At 38.6% G+C, this 23,208-nt stretch overlaps 3 protein-coding genes across 3 annotated transcripts in view; 2 read left to right on the top strand and 1 right to left on the bottom strand.

Annotated features, from left to right (window-relative positions):
- The first annotated feature begins 69 nt into the window (after positions 1-69).
- LOC132020250 (non-histone chromosomal protein HMG-17-like) lies at positions 70-5,245 on the top strand. The gene is made up of 2 exons (XM_059404454.1): positions 70-386; positions 5,119-5,245. The coding sequence occupies exons 1-2, from the start codon at positions 70-72 to the stop codon at positions 5,243-5,245; spliced, it is 444 nt and encodes a 147-aa protein (XP_059260437.1).
- On the top strand, positions 5,230-12,198 carry SNRPF (small nuclear ribonucleoprotein polypeptide F). The gene is made up of 4 exons (XM_059402320.1): positions 5,230-5,394; positions 7,237-7,362; positions 11,401-11,465; positions 12,066-12,198. The coding sequence occupies exons 1-4, from the start codon at positions 5,392-5,394 to the stop codon at positions 12,130-12,132; spliced, it is 261 nt and encodes an 86-aa protein (XP_059258303.1). The 5' UTR covers positions 5,230-5,391; the 3' UTR covers positions 12,133-12,198.
- Positions 12,199-13,214: 1,016 nt separating this feature from the next.
- CCDC38 (coiled-coil domain containing 38) overlaps positions 13,215-23,208 on the bottom strand; it is a 39,623-nt gene continuing 29,629 nt past the window's right edge. Inside the window, exons 13-15 of the mRNA XM_059404453.1 lie at positions 18,039-18,244; positions 15,992-16,085; positions 13,215-13,328 (exon numbers count right to left, since the gene is read on the bottom strand). Coding sequence (XP_059260436.1) covers positions 13,215-13,328; positions 15,992-16,085; positions 18,039-18,244 — 414 coding nt within the window. The remainder of the gene's footprint in view (positions 13,329-15,991; positions 16,086-18,038; positions 18,245-23,208) is intronic.

Genomic DNA, 23,208 nt, shown 5'->3' with positions numbered 1-23,208 from the left:
CAACGGCGCTAAGGCCACGTGCCCCTGTATCCGGGCCACCAGTGCTTACATCCCACTTCAGCTGCCACCATGCCCAAGAGAAAGGCTGAAGGGGATGCTAAAGGAGATAAAGCCACGGTGAAGGATGAGCCACCCAGAAGATCTGCCGGGTTATCTGCTAAATCTGTCCCTCCACAGCCAGAGCCCAAGCCTGAACAGGCCCCTGCAAAGAAGGGAAAGAAGGTACGGAAAGGGAAAAAGGGGAAAGCTGCTGCTGGCAAGGATGGGAAAAACCCTGCAGAAAATGGAGTCGCCAAAGCAGACCGGGCACAGAAAGCTGAAGGTGCTGGAGAGGCCAAACGAAGTGTGCGCATTTTTGATGACTGTGCACATCTGGTGACCGTACAGTTGGAAATACTATTTTTTATCAGGTTTTATAAAAATGCAGAATTTTGTTTTACCTTTTTTTTTTAAGCTTTATATTGTTGTTTTGGGGGAAGGGCATATGTCACAAATAGAATATCTCCGAAGCTAGAATGACACAAGGGGAAAAATACCTTTCCTTTCTAGTTTTGAGAAACTTCCTCTTGGCTCCCAAGGGATTTCTTGACATTGACACACATGAGCCGTCTTGGCACAAACCCCTGGGGGGTGTGGGAAAACTAAAACTCATTTTTTTATATCCTTTTCCTCCTCTCTGCCTTCAACATAGACTTGACTCCCTTAAATCTAGAGACCTGTGGGAACCTGTCCCCTAAGACATGGTTCCCAGTATGTCAGGCAATCTGGACTTTACAGTGTCACCACTGAGATGGTGTCCCTCGAAAGAGTTCCCTTTTGGAGGACATTGGGAGATGGAGAGGAGAAGTGAGTTGGGGGAAACTGAAGGGGGAGACAAACCATGAGAAGTCTCTCATGATGGACTCTGAGAAACAAACAGGGTTTTGGAGGGGAGAGGGGGTTGGGGTTGTGTGAGCCTGGTGATGGGTATTCAGGATGGCATGTATTGCATGGAGCACTGGTGTGGTGCATAAACAATGAATGCTGGGACACTGAAAAGAAATAAAATAAAATGGAAAAAAAAAAAAAGGAGTTCCTTTTTCACCTCTTGGATCTTCAGATGGATAATTCTGCCATTTTCATTTCATTTCCTCAAAGGGTCAGCTTGTGAAAAGTTGTTAAACAACATGCTAAATATGAACTGTCAGTCCTCACTCTAAACTTTCCCTCTTCAGAGCATCACATGAAGACTTCATTGGGTTTTACAGTGGCTTTCTGATTTTGGTAATCCATTGGACAAGGGAGTTTGAAAGTTATTGTATAATGTTGATCATCTACCCATGTCCTGCCTGAAATACCATGATTGTTTATGAAAAGTATCTTTAATAAAGTTGGATACAATTTGGCTTGGGGAAAAAAAAAAAAAGTGTCTGCGTCTGGCTCAGGTCATGATCCCAGGGTCTGGGGATAGATTTCCACATTGGGCTCCCTGCTCACTGGGGAGCCTGCTTCTACCTCTGCCTCTGCTCCTTTCCCTTCTGTGCGCTCTCTCTCAAATAAGCAAAATCTTAAAATAAAATAAAATAAAATAAAAAGGCCTCGGCTTCTGCTCCTTTCTCTTCTGTGTGCTCTCTCTCAAATAAGCAAAATCTTAAAAAAAAAAAAACCTTAAAATTTAATGATTCATCAATGCCAACTAAAGAATTGGAGCACACTTGACTCCTAATCACAACACCAGGTTTCCCTCGAAATATGATTCTCTCTATATAATGATATAAAGAATATGGCCTTGCACCACCAGAAAGACTTGGATTCTAATCTAGGTTTAGTGGTTATGTGATCAAGGAAGTGAATATATTTGAGCATTAAATTCTTCCCTAGACAAAACACACCTTTCAAGTTTGACATAGCATGTGTACAGCTTCCACCAGACCAAGGCCCTCAAATCTTGCCTCCCTCCCCACACTCCAACCCTTTTCCGCCTCACCCCTTTACATCTACTTTGGCCATAACTGATTGTGACCATAATCATGGGAAAACAAAATGTTAAGATTATGGGAATAAAGAAAATAAAAGGAAGAGCTCGTCAATTTCGTAACTTTCTAAACGATCCCACTTCGTCTTGCACTTATGTTTATATTTCTATGTTTTCTACATATTTGATATATATTTCTATGGATTTGATATAAATTGTATATATCTATGTATTTATTTGTACTCAAACACATTTTAGGGACAGGCGGCATTGTGTCAAGGAAAAATCTTAGGTTTTGTAGACATTTCACCTTCTACGTGGCCCTTAGCAAAATACGTAACATTCCTGAATCTGTCTCTTCATCTCTAAATTGTGGCTAATTATACCTACCTGGACGTGTTGTATTAAATAAATTATATGATATATCCTAGCATAATACAGCAGGCACTCAATATGTATTAGTTCCCTTCTTCTCAAAGAGGTTTCAAGTTCCATGAGGCAGAGATCACATGTTCATTTTATTCATCTTAATAAATATTTCTTGGTCACTAAACAAATTACTTTTTAAATGTTTACTTACCACCAGAATTTCTGGGTTATATGCTGTAGAACCCAGGCCTTACCAACCTGTTCACCCTAATTAGTAATTAGGGACTGTTTTCTCAGAATGTGCTCAAAATGTATTCTATCTCATCTTCAAAAAATGTAGACCCGTGATTCCACCATATTAGAGGCAATTATTCTGATGGCTATTCTGTTGAGCTGTATGCTAACCTGGCAATATATACTTTTAAAATAATTATGCCTTTTAGCCTAGACATTTTACTTCTTTGGATTTATTGTAAAGAATTAGAGATATACTCAAAGACTCATGTTCAAAAGTATGTTCAAAACACATTTGTTTAGGGGCACCTGGGTGGCTCAGTTGTTAAGTGTCTGCCCTCAGCTCAGGTCATGGGATCAAGCCCCACAACGGATGGGGCTCCCTGCCCAGCGGGAAGCCTGCTTCTCCCTCTCCCGCTCCCGCTCCCCCTGCTTGTGTTCCCTCTCTCGTTGTGTCTCTGTCAAATAAATAAATAAAATCTTAAAACAAAACAAAATACACTGTTTATAATGGGGTAAATGGGAACAACAGAATGATTAATACACTAGCACATATATATATATATAATAGCAATTATGCATAATAGATGTTACACTACGTTTTAGAATATTTTTGTTTTTTTCAAATATTTTATTTATTTATTTGACAGAGACAGATCACAAGTAGGCAGAGAGGCAGGCAGAGAGACAGAGAGGGAAGCAGGCTCCCCGCTGAACAGAGAGCCTGATGCAGGACTCGATCCCAGGACCCTGGGATCATGACCTGAGCCCAAGGCAGCGGCTTAATCCACTGAGCCACACATGTACCCTTAGAAGAATATTTAATTACCTGAGCATTTGCTCAATATAAAGGTGAAGAAAACAAGCTAAAAACCCTATGTAGATATCTTTTTTTTTTAAGTGCATATGTTACAATAAATAGTGCACCAAAAAGTGAATTTGTTTTCTTTGGTGATATTAGTTATTTTTGTTTGTTTTAGAACTTCCTGTATTTCCAAATTCTCACAAAAATGTACATATGGTTTTTAAAATTCAAAAAGTACTAATGGCCTTATGCCCACATTATTTTAAAAAAGGTAAACTTAATGTTTAACATGAGGATAAATACCAACTTTAGGGTCACTTGGGTGGCTCCGGCAGTTTTGCATCTGACTTGATCTTGGCTCAGGTCATGATCTCAGGGTTCTGAGTTCAAGGCCTGAAGTGGGCGTGGAGTCTACTTAAAAAACACAAACAACCAACAACAACTTTAAACACAGCTATGTTTACAAAGGTTATGGTAATACTTTGTTTCACTTCACTGAGAAAACAGTTTTTTTTTTTTTTAAATCACACTTTTAAAGCGTATGTTGAGCTTTTGAAAGGTAACTTTATGAAGTAGAAAAAGCAGAGTTTTCAGAGTAAAAGCCAGCTACGTAGCCCTTGTCAAGTCACCTGCTGAGCCATTTTCCTCATCTCTAAAATGGGAGCATAACACCCAAATCACAGGCTGTATAGTAAGACTTCCATTAGAGCAACTGAAGGAGGCTGGCAAATAATAGGAACGCAAAGTCTGTACAAAGGCTAAATGTTCATTAAGGGATGGTCAAACAAAGGGAAAACCCACTGAACTTTGGGGTAAATAATTCCAACTGTTCGGCATAAATTACACTAAAAATTACTGTATTTTGTCAGTATTCTCCACCATCTTCAAGGACATTAAAATGACAGTAAACATTCACTAGCTCTTAAGTCCCAACCTCTTTCACATTAGTTCTCACAAACCCTAGGAGAGTACCGGTTTTGAGGCCATTTGTAGCTAAGTAAACAAAGGTCGTAAGGAGGAGACCAAGGCCTTAGTTTAAAAACTACCCAGCACCATCCCTAAGTGATGGACAGAGGTTCTGAACTCAAGCTGCCTCCAAAGTCTTACCCATGACTCCGTAATGCCTCCATATATAACATTCAAACCTCAATTCCAAATCCATTTTCTTAGGGCCGCAAAACCAAAACGGAAACAAAAATAAAACCCAGCACTTCTCAAAGTGCTTATTCTCCAAGAACTGCCTTTAGCATTTCCGATCAGAGCTGAAATGAGATTCTGATTAATACCGTTGATTAAAGACACCGCCGGGTCCCTGGTGGCAACGTAAAAGAAACATCTGCAGGGAGACCACCACACTATATTCTAGAATCAATTTGATCTCATCTGAACCACATTCTGTACTTGACTTTCTCTGGTGTGTTTCACCTCTAGTCTAGTCCTGCTTCTCTCCCTTCCTTTAAAGTGGGTTGAAATAAGCGTTACAAAATAGAGAAGGGGACTGTGGAATAGGAGCCCCCAAATCACAGAATCTGTGGGAAAGTGAGCAAGAGCCAAGAATCCGTCCTCAGAGGGGTAAAATGAGAAGAAACCCCCATTAGCTAGGCAGGCAAGAAATCACATCTGCTCTGTACAGGGTACACGGCCGAACCCTCCAGGCAGCTGAGCAGACATGGACAGGAAACCCGGACAGGCTCCCTGCATTTGCAGCCTACCCGGGACCCCCTACCGCAAGCCGTGCTACTGAAATTTCCCACAGGGCTGTGCGCCGCGCAGAAGGCTGGAACGACAGTGCTACCGCTGGTTGCCAGGATACACTCTCAGCCATCTCCTCCAATCAGGATGCGTCTCTCTTTGCCCAATCACAGAAGCTGAGAGATCTGTAGTCGGAGGTGAAAGGTTACGCTGCTGTTTGGCGGCCATTTCTCTGGAAGCTCCGCGATTCGCGCCCGGCGGGGGTTGCTCCAGTCACGAGGGACGGACTACACCTGGGTCGGCGGCGAGTTACCTGCAATATTTGCTTGCAGCCGCGATGGTAAGGAGGAAGAAGGGAGAGCGAGAGAGAACGGTGGCCAGCTTGCCGGGCCTGGTGGTTGATTCGCGCGTTTCCCATTCATCCGCGTGAGGAGCCGCGCACCCGGTCCCCGGCCCCGTTCTCCCTGCTCTGGGGATTCGAGGCGCGCGCTCTCTCTCTGATGCCCTTCCCCTAAGTGCCCGGCCCCTTCCCCTCTTTGTTTGAAAGTGAGCCTGAGGTATCCTTGCTGCCTGAAACCGCAGGGTCGGTTTAAAGATGAAGCGGTTTTCAGGTTTCACTTATCACGCCCAGAATCGGCTCTCTTTCGTTTCATCATGTTGGGATTCTTGGCCCCGCAGCCCTTTGGAATACAGAGCGCAAGCACTGGAGCATTTATTTGTTCGTTGATCGCATATTTCCCGCTACCTACCAGATGCTGTTGTAGGCGTCAGAATATGCGGTGAAAAGTACTGACGCGGACCCCGCTCGAGATTTACTCCGTCGGGTATGAAAGACAGGTTCTGTCTCTCTAAATAGTATCAACATGTAATCGCAAATAATGTGAAGTGCTAAGAAGAGAGCAGACGGGATGCTATGAAGATGCGCGATGGTACATTGGAAGAGTGGTCAGGGATGGGATCCAGACACCTACGTGATAGGAAATACGAAAGCCAGCTCCTTAAAGAGCAAGAGGAAGAGTGTACAAAGGACGGGGAACATGAGCATAGGCCCCAAGGCCGGAAAGAAAGCTGGACCAGTTGGAGGCATTGAGAGAAAGCCATTAAGCTTGCAAGAACTGGTTATGAGATAGGGTCGGGCAGATCTTTTAGGTCATGTCAGGAGGTCTGGCTTTTACAGTTGAAAGCCATCGAGGCATTTTAAGCAGAGATATCCCACGGTAAAAATACTTGCCGTGTGCCTAAGTTGGAGAAAGAAGTAAAACCTGAAGTTAGGAAGTCATTGCGGTAGCTCCCATGTTCTTTGACATCACTCTGAATATGCTTATCTAAAGAATTTTAGTAGTCAAGTTTTTTGGTTCTTTTCTTTCTTTGGGCTGATGGGTGAGCAGATGAGGGAAGGAAAAGTCTGAATTCACTGGGGGATACTAGGACTGGTTTGCTGAATAAACAAGCGTTAAGTGATTGCCCATATGTGTAGGCAGCTTTGCTAAGTCAAGTAAGACCCACCAGACCAAGCTCCTGAAATTCAGGCGAAAGCTGTCAAATGTCATCGGCCCCCTCCTTCCCTCTGTAGCCTCATATGTGGACTATGACATCTGTGAATTGTTCTGTACGTCTGTGAGATCGCCTTGTTGCTTTACCCTTCCTTCCTTTTACATAGGTAGCCTCTTCTACCTAGAACAGCGCCTTTCCCCTCTGGAAATAGCTCTCATCCTTTAAAATGGAGGCATTCCTTATTTTGGGCAACCTCTCCTTTTGACTCTGGATTGATTTGGTACCTTTAGACATAGCATATATCCTTTTACTACATTGCAATGTAATGTCTGTTTGTATGTGTTTTGCCTCTCTTCCTCCTGTGAGCTTGAGGACAAGGAGTGTAATCTGCATTTTTTTCCCCACTGCTTTTACTTTTGTTTCTTTATAGCCTGAAACAATGAGTAATGTATAGTAGGTGTTCATTGTTTAAGTGAATGCAGAATGAAATTCCCTAACTGGGTATTTAAATTTCTCTTACGCTTTTCAACAAATAGAAGCGAAAATTATGTAGTAAAGTGCGAGTGAGTCCAGAGCTTGCTTTATTTGGATACCATAAAATATTGGTGATTTGGTAGAGGGAAGTAGGTAACGAAAACTGAGCTAAGGAAAAGTAATTGATTGAGTCTTCTTTTTGTTCTTTGTGCAGAGTTTGCCTCTCAATCCCAAACCTTTCCTGAATGGATTAACAGGAAAGCCAGTAATGGTGAAACTTAAGTGGGGAATGGAGTACAAAGGCTACCTGGTATCTGTAGATGGCTATATGAACATGCAGGTAAGCTAAAGCTATAAGAATCATTAAATTGTATTTATTTTGCTTTACCTTAACTTCTCAAAGGTTTATTGTGATTTATAAGAATGCAATCAACCAAACCGACAGACATAAAACAAAAATCAGAAATAAAGTCAAGTTCAGGGAGGATGTTATATCTATGATAAACTGTGTGTGAAACCTGTAAAACCAAAATTCGGCCACAGAATTGACTTCTAGTGGTTAAAATAAAAAGAACTCAAATATTGGGAGTCATGGTGGCATAAGGGAAACACAAATGAGGTTTTTGTTTTGCTTTCTTGCAGAAAAGGCAAAACACTCCCAACATTTAGCTCTGAAATTTTTCTTTTTTATTTATTTTTTTAATGAAAGAAATTTTTCAAGTGAATTTCTTGAGTCTTTTAATGAATGCTAAAGACATAATATCAAAGTAATTCAGTAAAAGGATTTCTCGAAGAAGTGGACAGGCCAAACCAAAGGAACTGTGACTGAATGTCTGTTAAGCAAGCTTCTATAAATGTTTAGGATGGGTGTTGTTTTTGTTTTTAAGGATTTATTTATTTTGTGGGGGGCAGTGGGGACCAGGTAGAGGGAAGAGAGAATCTCAAGTGGACTCCCTGCTGAGCTTTGAGCCCAACATGCAGCTCCATCTCATGACCCTGAGATTGTGACCTGAGCTGAAATCAAGAGTCAGATGCTTAACTGACTGAGCCACCCAGGCACCCCTTGTTTTCTTTTTGTAATTGTGGTAAAATATATCTAACATAAAATTTACCACTTTGACCCATTTTCTTTCTTTCTTTTTTTTTTTTAAAGATTTTACTTATTTATTTGACAGACAGATCACAAGTAGGCAGAGAGGCAGGCAGAGGAAGCAGGCTCCCCACTGAGCAGAGAGCCTGATGCGGGGCTTGACCCCAGGACCCTGAGATCATGACCTGAGCCAAAGGCAGAGGCTTTAACCCACTGAGCCACCCAGGCGCCCCGCTTTGACCCATTTTCAAGTGTAGAACTCAGTGGCATTAAGCGCATTCACATTATTGTGCATCTATCGCCATTACCAATTTCTGAAACTCTTATATTGTCCGTAACTGAAACTGTACCCATTAAAGAGTAACTCCTCTTTCGCCTGTTCCCTGGTAAATGTTGTTCTTTCTGTTCTGTTCTAGCTCATATAAGTGGAATCTTACAGTATTTGTCCTTTTGTGTCTGACTTATTTCATTTAGCATAATATTTTTAAGGTTCATCCATGTTGTAGCATGTATCAGAATTTCATTCCTTTTAATGACTGAAATAATATTCCATTTATGTATATTTATGTATATACCACATTTTAATCCATTCGTCTGTTGATAGGCATTTGAATTGTTTTCTACCTTCTGGCTGTTGTGAATAATGCAATGAACATGGGTGTACAAATCCCTATTAGAGATTCTGCTTTCACTTCTTTTGGATATATATCCAGAAGTGGAATTGCTAGATTATACATTAATTAAGTTTTTGAGGGACTGCCATACTGTTTTCTTTCTTTCTTTTTTTATTTGAGAGAGAGAATGAGAGAGAGCGCATAAGAAGGGGAAGGGTTAGTGGGAGAAGCTGGCTCCCTGCTGAGCATGGAGCCCAATGCAGCGGGATCGAGTCCGGTCCCACGACTCCAGGATCATGACCTGAGCCTAAGGCAGTAGCTCAACCAACTGAGCCCTGCCAGACTGTTTTCTCTAGCAGTTGTATCATTTTACATTGCACTAGCAAAGCATACAGGTTCCAGTTTCTTCACTGATACCTGTTATTTTCAGTTTCTTTGATAATAGGCATCCTCGTGAGTATAAAATATCTCATGGTTTTTATTTGCATTAATTCAATGATTAGTGATACTGTGATTTTCGTGTGTTTATTGGCCATTTATTTATATATATTTGTGTGTGTGTATGTGTATGTATATATATATATATATATAATTTTTTTTTTTTGGAGAAATGCCTGTTCATGTGCTTTGCTCATTTAAAAACTGGGGTGTTTTGGGGTGCCTGGGTGGCTCAGTGGGTTAAAGCCTCTGCCTTCGGCTCAGGTCATGATCCCAGGGTCCTGGGATCGAGCCCCGCATCGGGCTCTCTGCTCCGCAGGGAGCCTGCTTCCTCCCCTCTCTCTCTGCCTGCCTCTCTGCCTGCTTGTGATCTCTGTCTGTCGAATAAATAAATAAAATCTTTAAAAAAAAAAAATTGTAGTAGTTTCCAGCCAGGTTTTCGATGAAGGAATTTGAAGTTTTATTTTCCTGAAGCATAGGTATTTATGTGACTGATTGATGGCAGATGGATTTTAAAGGTTACTTAGATGGGTAGTCAGTCCAAGCATGACTCCCAAGTATTTCATAGTGGAGTACTTGTAGGAAAAGTACTAATAGAGGCACTTGTAGGCAGAAAGCTGAGATTTTCTTTAATTTAAGAGGTTACTATTTGAACAGATGATGCTTAGGTCCCCAAAGTTCTTACAGAGCATGGTTTTGGCCTGGAAGATTCCTCAAGCAGGAATCATATATGAAGGCCATAGAAAGATCTGAAGAGTATACTGTTCTGCTCAGTTCCAGACTTAGTGGTGGTGATTATACAACTTTATGAATAAATTAAAAACCACTGACTTGTACACTGTAAAAATGAATTTTATGCTATGGGAATTATATCTCAATAAAAGAAGAAAATACCCACTGAATATTTGATTTTAGAAGTAATGTAGTTCTGTTGAGCTGCTAGAGTTATGAAATGTATCTGAGTAGCCACATTAATGATGTTTTTAATTTGTTTATTCAGCAAACATTAAGAGCTCATGTGCTTGGCTCTGTGTATATAGCAGTGAACAAAACTAAGTCACTACTTTGGAGGAGTTTGTGTTGTAGTGGTGGCAGATGGCAAAGTAATGCGATATCAGGTAATGATAGACACTATTGAGAAAAAGAAAGCAAAAATGGGGTAGTGACAAGAGTGTGCAGTGTTAGATAGGATAGCCAGGGAAAGGTTCTCTGAGGGAATGAATTTAAGCAGAGAAAGGATTGAGTGTGCAACTGAAGAGAGTATCAAAGGAAGAGCCTCTCAGTTTAAGGGAGCAGTAAGTACATTGGCCTTGGGGTAGGAACTTGCTTGGTGTATTCAAGGCATGGCAAGAAGGCCAAAGCAGAGGTGCCAGGGTGGCTCAGTTGGTTAAGTGTTTGCCTTCGGTTCAGGTTAAGGCAGTGATCCAAGGGCCCTGGGATTGAGCCCTGCGCCAGAGCAGGGAGTCTGCTTCTCCCTCTCCTCCCCACTTGTGCTGTCTGTCGCTTTCTCTGTCTCTCTTAAATAGATAAATAAAATTAAAAAAAAAAAAAAAAGGCTGAAGCAAAATGACTTAGGGGAAAAATGATAAAAAGGCTGGAAAGGTAGACATAGAGAGCCTTTTAAGTGATTGTGGTTTTTAAAAGTAACAAAGTTTACTACTTATATATGGAAGGAAACCTAAACATTTTGTTGTAAAATTAGTTTCCTGAAATAACTATAAAGGTAACTCTGAATTGTTTAACTTTCTCTTAACTTATTTTGATCTATTAGCACATAATTAAAAAAAATTACTATTCAGTTCTTTGGTTTGGGTCTTGACTAATATAAGAGTATTTGATATTTTAGCTGTAGATTTTGTGCTCTGAATTTTGTAACTTTTTGCAACTGAATTTTTGGAAAGCTTTAAAATCATAACTTATTCATAAATTAGAGACTGTCTTCTTCAATATACTGTTTTAATGTCTAATAGAAATGTTACATAACAGATTTAAAAAATTATGTTGAAACAAGCTTTATTATATATTCTACATCCATCAGTGTTGTCTTTACAGAATGTTTATATAAAACCCAAAGGTACTGCAGTAGTAAAAGCTAATCTATCAATTATAGATAATTATTGGTATAGAAAGGTCTCAGTTAATAAGTTCTTTCACCAGTATTACCTAATAATTTTTTAGGTAGTGCTATACTATTTTCCTCCTGTGTTATACTAATATATTTTCTTTTGATTTAAAGCTTGCAAACACAGAAGAATACATAGATGGAGCATTGTCTGGACATTTGGGTGAAGTTTTAATAAGGTAACAAAACAGCAGTAGTATATATAAGGAGTGACTAGAGAGCATTAGGAATACCTGTTTAAATAGACTAGTGCCTCAGTTTCAGAATTACTTTGTTTAAATCACTAGTAATTTAACATATTCTACAATTAGACTTAAAGAATTTTGAAATCCTTAAATTTGTCCAAGAAAATGGAAATTTTTTGGAGTTATTCATCCGTAAGGTTTTTCTAGTGATGATATTAAACTTTCTAGCTCTTAGCTGTAACCTTTTTCAGTGGTTTTAGTTGCAAGAGCTTGGTTTTGAATTTTACTTGGCTCTGCCTGGAGTTAGAGATTTTTATTTTATTCATTTTCTTGAACTAGAGTCACATTTTCAAATTTGAGTCATTCCTTTTAGAAGATCATAAAGATACTCTTTTGTAACATCCACTGGGTGAATAAGTGCCAAGTGCTTTTTAACAAATCAATGGTAAAAACATTTTTAAAAAAGAAAGAAATGATAACAGTGTAAATTTAGCATTCAGTATTTTTGTAACCAAAAATATCTAGCAATAGTAATTCAGATCTTAATGTGGTTTCCAGTTGGAACAACAAAATGGATTGTTTTTCTGTTTACAGGTGTAATAATGTCCTTTATATCAGGGGTGTTGAAGAAGAAGAAGAAGATGGGGAAATGAGAGAATAGCATCTTTTGTGGGGAACGTTTTTTATATATATTTCTAGACAATAAACATTTTTTTTTTCAACTTGACTCATGAACTATTCATATTCAGATATTTAAATGTAGAGCTCAAATGTTGAAACAATTGAAAGATTATTAAGAATTAATACTTTAAGAACCACTCAGCTTCATTCAAATTGGTTTTCTTTTGTAAGCTCAGTACTCTCTTTTTTTCTACAGGGAAAATTTTTTTGTTTCATAAACATTTATGAAGGTGAATTTCAGTCCTTTTCTTGTAATTATATATTAACTGAGACCTTTTAAAAACAACTCTTTTAAAGTTATTTTTGAACAACTTTTGACATGCATAAAGTTAATATTTTCTTAGAATTAATATATACTGTTTTATTTTACATAGTCAACAAATTACATGTTAATTCTGTCAGTATAATCTAAGTAATGTACATGTTATAGCTAAAATTGAAACATCACCTGAAAACTAAAATGATTGTGGATATAGAGCACAGTAGAAACTGAATTGATATTTAGGCTAAAAGCATATGGTTTGTTCACTTGCAAGAATTAAGTGTTCTGAACAGAACTCCTTAATGTGAATTAAAAACCAGGCTCACAGTTAAATTCTGAGTATATACTAGTGGTTTTCATTTATGTTTTAGACTCCTCAAAACCATTTAGAATCATACATTGTTAAAATGTATTCTCCACAGTGATAAAATATATACTATGAACTGTGGACTGTTAAAAACAAATTAGACCATTTAAAGTCCCCAGTTGTCCGAGAATGCCATTGTTGCACTTTAGCGGTCATTCACCACATAGTAAGGTAGACTTTGGATGTGTATCCAACTGGGACAACTCAAGGATAAAAATGTTCAGCTGTATGGAATTTTACTTAGTATATGATAATAAAAGCCTTCAACAAAGGAAAATAACTCTCATTCCCAATCCTATAACCACTAGAATAAGTGTGGTCATCCTCAAATTGGTTAGGCCAGCATATGGGGCAGAATATTGCCATTAATGGAAACCAAAATCTACAAAATATGCCTAAAATATTCTGGTAATAAATGTCTTACTGCTTCTATTCAAGTGAAAAAATATTCATCCTCTAGTGATTTTGTTCTTGTATCCTTGACTAAAAGTATTTCATGTTTGTTAGCAGATGGAGGTTTTGAGCGATAGACAAGTCGTCTTCCCAGCTGAAACAAAAGAAAAATACTTAATATTTTTTAGCATAACTATTTTCTGTTGAACCATCAGTAAAATAATAACATTAACATGATTTTTCCAAGGAATAACAAGACTCAAAATAGTAAATAATCACAGTTACATAGGGATTGATGATCTAATGGGCGTCCAGCATGCTAGGTAGGGTTAAGTAACAGATAAAGGACCACAGCATGCAGGAGACAGAGCAGTTAGGTTTTATGGGAAAGTCAGGAGATTTAGTTAGTATCAAAAAGCCTATATGTTTCAGATGTGGTCGACCTAGAAAAGCACCACGTTTGAGGCCAACATTTCATTTCTTAGTGCCATAGCAAAATTTCTCCTCCATTGGTTAGGATAGATCATTTTCCTCTGCAAACACCAGTTGACTGGCATTTAAAAATTCTGTTAGACAAAAACTTGAGAAAACCATGTATATCTTCAACACTAGTAATCCTGATGGCCCTTAGATGTGTTCCCACCAGGAGAGGCTTAGGGAAAGCCCTTGATTTGTACCTATTCATTCTCTGGGGCATATGCTCAAGTTTATTATACTAATTATTTTTCTTCTTTAGTCTTCCCCCCTCCTTTATGTATTTATTTGGTTTTGCTTCTATATCTGAATTTGTGTAAAAGAAATGGATGAGAAAGTTACTCTGTTGAAAATGAGATTTTTTTGAAAAAAGATTTTATTTATTTGAGAGACAGAGAGAATGCACACAAGCAGGGGGGAGGGCAGAGGGAGAGGCAAGCTCCCTACTGAGCAGGGAGCCCAGTGTGGGACTCCCGTCCCGGGACCCTGAGATCATGACCAGAGCTGAAGGCAGACGGTTAATGACTGAGCCACCCAGGCGTCCCTGAAAATGAGATTTGATGGAATATCTCCACTGTGTCTCAAAAGGGTCAGTCTCACTATGTGAGACTGTACCCTGCATTGCAGAATTTGACATTCTTGGCCTTTGAGAACTAACAGTAGCAGTCCTCCCCATCATTTTATTAACAGAAATGTTCTTTGGGACTGGAATCCCCAAATTTCTTTCTTAATGTCAGATTTTGTTATTTTCTCTCAATGATCTTTTGGTATTCTTTGTTATTAATACTGCCTGAGAACTTTGCCGATGATCAAGTGCCCTGACTGGTAAGAACTTTTGTTAGAGGTCTTTGTACATTGTCAGCTGATCATTTTTCTTCCCATTTTAGTTTTCACTCTTATTTTTAGTCTGCTAATTCAATAAGCATTTATTGAATCACCTCTGTGTGCCAGGCACTGGGGACACAAAGGTCATAAGAACTCACTCATGGTCTAGAAGGAAAGCTGGATCTATTAAAAATACATTTCGGGACACCTGGGTGGCTCAGTTGGTTAAGCAGCTGCCTTCGGCTCAGGTCATGATCCCAGCATCCTGGGATCGAGTCCCACATCGGGCTCCTTGCTCGGCAGGGAGCCTGCTTCTCCCTCTGCCTCTGCCTCTGCCTGCCATTCTGTCTGCCTATGCTCGCTCTCTCCCTCTCTCTCTCTGATAAATAAAAAAAAATCTTAAAAAAAAATACATTTCAATTTGGTGAACTTAGTGAATAGTAGTATGTTTACATGGAAGGGTGATGAATGGTTAATTTGCCTTTGGGAGAAAGAGGACAAGTCAGGTCTTCATAGGAAGAGCTGAACTAGAGAAGCCAGACCCTTTTTAAGTTGACATGCGATTTAAATGAAATTAAGATAATCAACACCTTTGGACATGTATATTAACAGTTACTGTATTTCAGAAACTTCTTCAAGTACTTACCTCAAAAGTTGGTTATGAGGCACACAGTAAGCATTCACCATAGTTTAGCTATTACTGTGGTAAGAATCAATGTCCGTAGTAGCTTTGTAGATAACCATAAAATCAGCTTCCCCAAGTATATTTCAAACCCTAACCCAGAGGAGAGTGGCATATGGAAACACAAGGCCCTCCATACCCAGTGGGAAGTCATGGACCCCATGTACTCAGTGACTGCTTAATCCCATGCTTCTTATTGGTTAGGTAATCTTGCAATATGAAGAACTTTGACTTCTGGTGCTGAACCTGCTGCTAAATCTAAAGCGACTCTGGGTAAATCATTTTAACATCAACTATTAATCTCATTATTTTTCACAAAGTGAGGATTAGAAGACCCTCCCAATTATATGCAGTTCTCTGGATTTGCTGTCTACATTGTTGATTGAAAGAAGCAGGGTTCATGGCTATTACATGTAAGAAGGAGAAGATATACATAAATACATAGAATATTTCCAGAAGGATGCAGATGAAACTTTAAGATGTTGCATCCAGGGAGGGGAAAGGGATGACTTATTTCCACTAAATCTTAATGTATTTTTTGATCTTTGAGCCGTATGCTTGTTATTACCTATTCAAATAATTAAAAAAAAAAAATTATCGGGCTTCATGAACCAGGAGCTAAAGAACAGAGGAGAGGGGAAGAAAGTGAGACTAAAAAAAAGTGAGTCTAATGGAGAACCGTAGACCCAGAAATTTGAATTATCCTCCAAGTAACAAGGAATCAGGGAGAGACCAATCAAAGCTGGATAAATTACATGAATTAGGTATTTTGTTTTTATACCACAGAAGCACTCACATATTGATAGAGCTGGACCTATTGGTAACAAAACACAAACCTTTTTCTTCGGTTGTGCTACTGCTCTTTCCAGAGCAGCTCTTAGCCTTTCCTCCTGGTGTTTTTGTTTTTCTTTCATTTTCTCTTCACGTAACCTGTCAAAAAAGGAAGACATTCTTGTAACTATAAATCACAGAAAGTAAAAAAAAGACCTGTATTATTTTTGGGTAATAGACTACCTAAATATTATAAAATCTCCCTAAAAGCTCACATAATTCACCTTCACCCATGCTATGACATTTGAATATTCCAGTGAAATCTCAGCAACAGATCCCATTTGTGTTAAAATGGGAGAAAACTGCTTGTCACCATTTTGAAGAATTAAAATCTACCCAGATCTTGGTCTAGAACAAGCACCTCAGCAAAGCCTTCTTGTTACCCCACTTACATTTTAGCACTCTACAGTTAATGTGTACAAGGCCTCTTGAATTAACACCCAGACCCCCCATTAGCCTTTTTAGTATAGTGTACAGAAAAGTGCACAAACCACAGTGTATACAGTTCAATGAGTTACCACAAAAGTGTACTTTTCCAGTTAATCTTTCTCAATGGTATCCTGAAATTAAGACCAAGAAATGCATTTTTCCTTGTTCTCTTCAGGGTTGTTGTGAGGATAAAATTAAATGAAATGACCCATGTTAACTGTCCAGGTGAATGCCTGGTGCAGAACAGACCCTCAGTAAGTGATAGCTGTTTTATAGATTTACACAGTTAAAAGCATGACATTTACTGAACATTTTTTATGCAAAATTAGGTGTTATGTACTTGGGAAAAACAAAATTCTCTTTTTGATAAGAAGGATAAACAATCAGAACTAGGTTCATACATCACAACTGAAAATAAGTTGCAATTACAATTCAGTGAGAATATATTTCTGACTGCAGAAAAGATGCAAGTGCTGTTAATGTAATTGGTCATAGGTCATCTTACAGAAGGAGGCATTTTTTGTAAAAAAAATTTTTGCTTTATATTTAATAAAATCCCATCAGGATCACCTTAATATATTCTGGACTTTGTTCTGATATGGGAAAAACAATATCCCCCATATACCAACCAGTAAGCACTACAAAATATCTAACATTAATGCTTAAGATTTGAATACTTACTATGTGCCAAGCACAAACCCTATGAGATAAGTGCCATTATTACTGCCATTTTACAGATAAACTGAGACTTATGAGAGGTTATTTACCCTGCCTAAGGTCACAGAAGTTGTAAATGGCAGAACCTGCATTGAAGCCAAGCAGGTCAGCCATAGTGCTAGTCTGCCTCTTAACTTTGTTTGTTATTATTGTTATGACAGGAACAATAGTCCACCTATAAGCATTCTCTACATGCTACATTATACTAGGGATCATGTATTTATAATTATTTCCTCAAAGGTAGTTATCCTTATTTAACTCGATATAGAAGTTTATAAATCAGTACATTGTCCTGGAAAGGCCGGTAGGCAAGGATGTGGGTATGTCGGGGTGAGGAGAGGGTGCTGTTCCGGGGTTGATAATTCTCATGAAGTTGTCTTGAGGAATGAATGAGTAAATGTGTAGATGCTGTGTGTAAGTGTTGCTAGTTATGCACTAAGAAAAACCCTCATTGCATGGCTCTTGACTTTCAAACAATTCTTTTATAAAGTCTTGCAGTGAAGGGCTCCTAATTCTACACTTTGGACCCTCCACTACAAGTACAAGAGATACCTCTTCAAAAAATAAAAGTAGTGAATACTCATTCTGAAAATCCTTTTTTTTTTTTTTTCAAACTAAAATGACCCTTTATCCATCTCAAACTAGATCAGTTGCCCCAGTGAACTCTTCTTCACAATGCTCATTATTGGTAATGACACATTATTTCATAAGAATATTTGACAAGTGTGTCTTCCACATTAAGTAGTCGCTCTGAGAAGGGCATGTCAGGGTTTGGGTCTACTGCATCTTTATCGTGATCCTCGCCATGTAATAGGGGCTTGCTCAGTGTTGTGGAATCCCAGCAAAGATCGTTTCTCATCTCATTAAGTTGGTCACTACACTTCTATCATAAGACATTGACTGTACTTTTGCCGCCGTTCTTTCTGTTTTATCCTCTCAATTGCCTCCACATTTTCTTTGGGCATGGATTCAATGAGATCACTCAGTTCTACCAGGCGAGACTCTACTTTTACCAGCTTTTGAACTGGGTTGAGGCTGCCAACATCAGCATCTCCAATGCAGACTCTGTATACTTGATTAATTTTTTTACTAAGAGAGTCTATCAGTTTTTCCTGAGATTGAAAAGAAAAAGGGAACAGAAAACATAACATCTCATCACTATTTTCTTGTTCATTCAATAAATGTAAAATTCCATTTTACTATCTTAACAATGAAAAGGCTCTTATATGCTACTGCATACTTCCTTTTTAAAAGAAAAACTTTAATGGGGGTTCCTGGGTGGCTCAGTCAGTTAAGGGCCTGACTTCAGCCCAGGCCATGATCTCAGAGTCCTGAGATTGAGCCCACGTGCTGCAGGGCAGGCTCCCTGCTCAACAGGAAGTCTGCTTGTCTCTCTCCTCCCTCTGCCCCTTCCCCCGCTCATGTTCTCTCTCGCTCTAATAAATAATCTTTAAATAACTTCAATATAACATAGAACGGTGAGAAAATACAGCAGCAATATATACTGTAGTAACATCTTGGACTATTTTCTGTTAAAGATATTGCAGTCTAGGTATAAAAAGCAATTTTAGTATGACAGTATCTTTTTGCTTGAGAGTTTTTGTGTATCTGATTCTGTGAGCATTCAGGTAGAGGCAACGTATATATACATTTTAAATCCTTTTTGTTTTTTGCCAAGCTAGTGCATTTCCTTGCAACACAGCGGATGAGCTTTCGTGTTTTGTTTTGTTTTCTTTTGCACTTACTATTCATTGCTGAAACTACAGTCATCCTGTATGAAAGCTATTTGCATACTTGCCTTATTTCCCCTTCTACACTGTAAGCACCCGGAGGGTAGGAGTTATTTCTTATGTTTACATTTATACCTAAAGCAGCACCTTGTTCATAACTGTGCACTTAATAAATGTTTGCTGAATAAATGACTGAATGCATTCTCAGAGGAAAAAAAAAGTTACAAGCAAACAGATTGCCAGGCTGACCTACAACGTCTTTCAAGGAGTTTAATTTTCACTCTTGCCATTGCAAAGCCGTTGCAGTATTCTGATCTAAGCAGACGCTTGGGCCAAACCTTGCTGATCCCTGTACCTGGCCACTGCGCCGTCTTAACTGTTGGTAGATACGCTCGAGCTGGTAGGTAACGTGTTTCGGGACCAAAAAACTCTCAGCCTCTTTCTCCACCGTGAATTTGGCATTCGCAGTTAAGAGGATCTCAATAAACTGCTGGGCAAAGTAAATCGTTCTCCAGGTAGCCTCCTGCCTCAATTCCTGCTTCTGCTCAAGAAGATGAGAATCATCATGAAGCCAACAACAAATAACACTGGAGACAGATGTGGCTCCAGGAGCCATGAGAAACCCCTCCTGGAATCACAGTCTCCTTACAGAGCCACCAACACTTAATTACAAGTCAAGACCTGTTAGTAATAGTTTACTTCCAACAGCTTTTCTTTCCCACTTCCTGGTTTAACCACCTTTCTGATGGTACTGTTTACCACTAAGCACCCCCTTTCTTCTCTGACACTTATGTGTTTCCCGTTTATATATAAAACATGCTCCTTTTTATATGTCTGATAAAAACTTTGTTTACTGGAATTAAAATTCAAAACTTTAAAAAAATGGTCCTTTTAGAAAACTGGGAGAAGCACAAAGTAATATTATTAAAAGAAAAAGGCAAAAGGCCTGTTTGCCATAAAACTCTTTTTTGCTCTCCCTTTCTACATAACATTTATTATATTTCCTATTTATTTCAGTGTATTCCTTTTAGAAAACTTTAGAAATACAGAAAACTATAAAAGGAAAATAAAAGCAACCTACCCATCATGGAGAAGTGTGTATTGGGTATGTAAAAACAATTTTGCTGCAGTGGGAGTCCTATTTTTAAAAATATTTTGAACCCTGGTTCTGAGAAAAAAGCAACTTTAATAAGAATGGTTAGTAGTTAATGAAAATTTCTGAAGGAGAGCTCTTGAACACTAAAGAGCTTAAACTTGAACTTAAAGAGTTTTAGAGTTTTAGGAGTAGATGAGCAGTAGCCTTTCAGATGTCTTTCCAGAATGCCCCTTTTTTTTTTTTTTAAAGTTCTTGTGAAACAGGAAAGGAAAAGACAAAGATGTTTTCTTAAGATAACAAGGTAAGAACAGCAGAAAAAATAGGATCAGGGAATGAGGTTAAGGAATAAATACTCATGTATGAGAAAGATTGATGGTGTAGCCCAACAGAGCAAAAGGCGAAGGAAAAAGGGAGCTCATAGTACAGGCCTTCTGATGACAGAGGAGTGAAAAGTGTCCAATCTCCGGAGCTGCCACTAGATGGCAGACGCAGCCCAGATTCCCTCAAAGGAGGGCCTGCCCGGGAGGCTGCAAAAGATGGGAGGCGCTCTCCCCCTTGGAGAGGTAGAGTGGGCCGAAATTGTAGGAGACCGGAAGCTGGGAGGAGTAAGGACTGGATGCCTTCCAACAGTGAATGGGAAGTGATCTGACCAGAGTGATGTTTAGGAGTGATTATATCAAATTTGGATAGGAGCAGGAGCTGTCTCTGTCATTTTAAGTTTTTGTAGTTCAAGCCTGTGTGCTGACTGCAAATAACTCCCAATTGAACTAGATCAGCTCCCTGTTTGAAAGGAAGAAAGAAGAGATTAATACATCCTGCAGATTGTGCAGTAGCTTACATTCCATTTCATGTTCAATGAAAATATAACTGCTACACCAAATAACGTGGATGAATCTCACAAATACAATTTTGAGAAAGAGAAGCCAGACATACTACATGATTCCATTTAAATAAAGTTCAAAACATGAAAGCTAATGGATGGTAAGAGAAGTCAGGATTGTGACCAGTAGGATTGTGAGGGATAGCAGAGACAGGAAAGGGGGCGTGAGGGAGGCTTCTGAGGTGTGTTATAGTGATCTATTCCCTAATCCAGGGTGGAGGGGTGTTACATGAGTATATTCACTGTGAGGAAATTTCCTAAGAGATAATTTATAATTACCTTATAATTTATGTGCTTTTCAATATTACATTATATTTGAATTTTAAATTTTATTTTAAAATATTAAGGATGCCTGGGGTGGCTCTATTGGTTAAAGTGCCTGTCTTCATTAAGTGTCTCCAGGTCAAGATCCTGGAGTCCCAGGATCAGAGTCCTACATCCAGATCCTGGCTCAGCAGGAAGTCCGCTTCTCCCTCTGACCCTCCTCATCTCGTGCTTCTCTCTCTCTCTCTCAGATAAATAAAATCTTAAAAAAAAAAAAAGTAAAATATCGAATCAAAAATGTTTTTAGGGATTAAGTAGTTAGGAGTGTGGAAGTTTAGAATGAATAAAATACTGATTTTATCATTACAAATCCAAAGTATGATGATTTATGAATATCAAAATTAGATAAAACTGTTTACTCATAAAGGATTATGTTTTGCCCATCTGAAAGAATGGGAGTGATTCTAAGAATATTTTTCCCCTGTCAACTTTACTGCTCTGTACCCCCTTTTCCACACTAGCATTTCACATCTCTAGGACACACTATGAATTATTAGGCCTATTTCCCCAGACTGTGCTATACTTGAATACCAAAATTATACTTGTGACCCAAATTTATCTTTTAAAAAGTGATTTTCAGATCAATTCTACCTATTGTGTTTAGGGATCCAATTGCCTTGACATTTAAGAGTATTGAAAATGTTACTGTTTTATATAGCTCTCCTAAACTTGAGTGAAGGGGATTTGGTTGGGGGAGGGTGAAACATCGCTGATATTTATCTGACATTTTTTTGTGTCAGTCAGCTTCAGAATTATTTAAAACAATTGAAGGGTGGAAGTACCCCAAACGTTCATCAGCAGAGAAATGGATAAACAGAATGTGGAATGTAAATACAGTAGAATATTATTCAGCCCTAAAAGCAATTAAATTCTGACGCATGCTACAGCATGGATGAACCTTGAAAACATGATGCTAAGTGAAAGAAGCCAGGCACAAAAGGACAACTATTGTATGATTCCATTTATGTGAAATATCTAAAAATAGGCAAATTTATAGAGACAGAAAGTAGGATAAAAATTTCCAGAGGCCAGGAAGATTGTTTAATGGATACAGAGTTTCTATTTGGGATAATGAAAAATTCTGTAAATAGATGGTGGTGATGGTTACCCAACACTGCAGATATACCTAATGTCCCTTAACTGTACACTTAGAATGGTTAAATGGTAAATTCTGTTACATATATTTTACCACACACAAGGTTTAGAAAAAGCCAAAACTGAAGAACTGAAACGTGGCTGTCATCACACTTTGTACTCTAGCAGTGCATGACCCCTTTCCCTCCTAACTCAGGATACTTACTCTACCACTTACTCTATGTGTGTGTGAACCAGTCATAAACCCGAGTTTATGTAAAATGAGTTTATGTAAAATGAGTCATGTAACCTTACCCATCCTATGGTTAGGGAGGACAGTCTTCTGAGTGAATTCCCCCAAATCTACTTTTGTTTGAAAATCAAGTTCATAACCATAAATGTTTTATTAGCCTCACAGATGAGATTTGAATTTTTATTTCATTTGAGATTTTTTTCATAGTTTATCATTGTATTCTGTTTTTGTTTCTCAGATTTAAAAAAAATTTACTTTTATTTTTATTTATTTATTTATTTATTTATTTATTTTCAGCATAACAGTATTCATTGTTTTTGCACCACACCCAGTGCTCCATGCAATCCGTGCCCTCTCTAATACCCACCACCTGGTTCATTTGAGATTTTTTACAAGGAAATCAATGCTAGTGGGAATTTGTTGTGGGTCTAGAAACTAATCATTCATTCAACAAACATTTATTGAGCACCTACTTTATAGGGACACTTAACATATCTAACTAGGAAGACTCATACAGTCCCTGCCCTGAAGGGATTTGCACCCAGCTGGGAGAGATGTGCAGGTAAATAGTACATAAATGTGTGTCACAGGGGCTCCAATAATGGATCTACATATGCAAGAGAAGCCAAAATCTGTTAGAGGCTCAGTGCTGGGCAGATACTCCATTCAGTTTTGATTCAGTGCTTCCCCTGTTAATTATTTGCTCTTCAAATTACTAT

This window comes from Mustela nigripes, chromosome 6 (assembly GCF_022355385.1).
Source record: "Mustela nigripes isolate SB6536 chromosome 6, MUSNIG.SB6536, whole genome shotgun sequence".
Lineage (NCBI taxonomy): Eukaryota > Metazoa > Chordata > Mammalia > Carnivora > Mustelidae > Mustela > Mustela nigripes.
The sequence above is the reverse complement of the archived record's forward strand: the minus strand, read 5'-3'. Positions and strand labels throughout refer to the sequence as shown.

Excerpts from the sequence above, each read along its gene's own strand:
- SNRPF (XM_059402320.1), top strand. Across the intron at positions 7,363-11,400 it reads ATGGCTATATGAACATGCAG|CTTGCAAACACAGAAGAATA; the intron begins GTAAGCTAAAGC and ends TTTGATTTAAAG. Across the intron at positions 11,466-12,065 it reads TTGGGTGAAGTTTTAATAAG|GTGTAATAATGTCCTTTATA; the intron begins GTAACAAAACAG and ends TTCTGTTTACAG.
- LOC132020250 (XM_059404454.1), top strand. The coding sequence starts at position 70 with ATGCCCAAGAGAAAGGCTGAAGGGGATGCTAAAGGAGATAAAGCCACG. Across the intron at positions 387-5,118 it reads GCACATCTGGTGACCGTACA|GGCTGTGCGCCGCGCAGAAG; the intron begins GTTGGAAATACT and ends AATTTCCCACAG.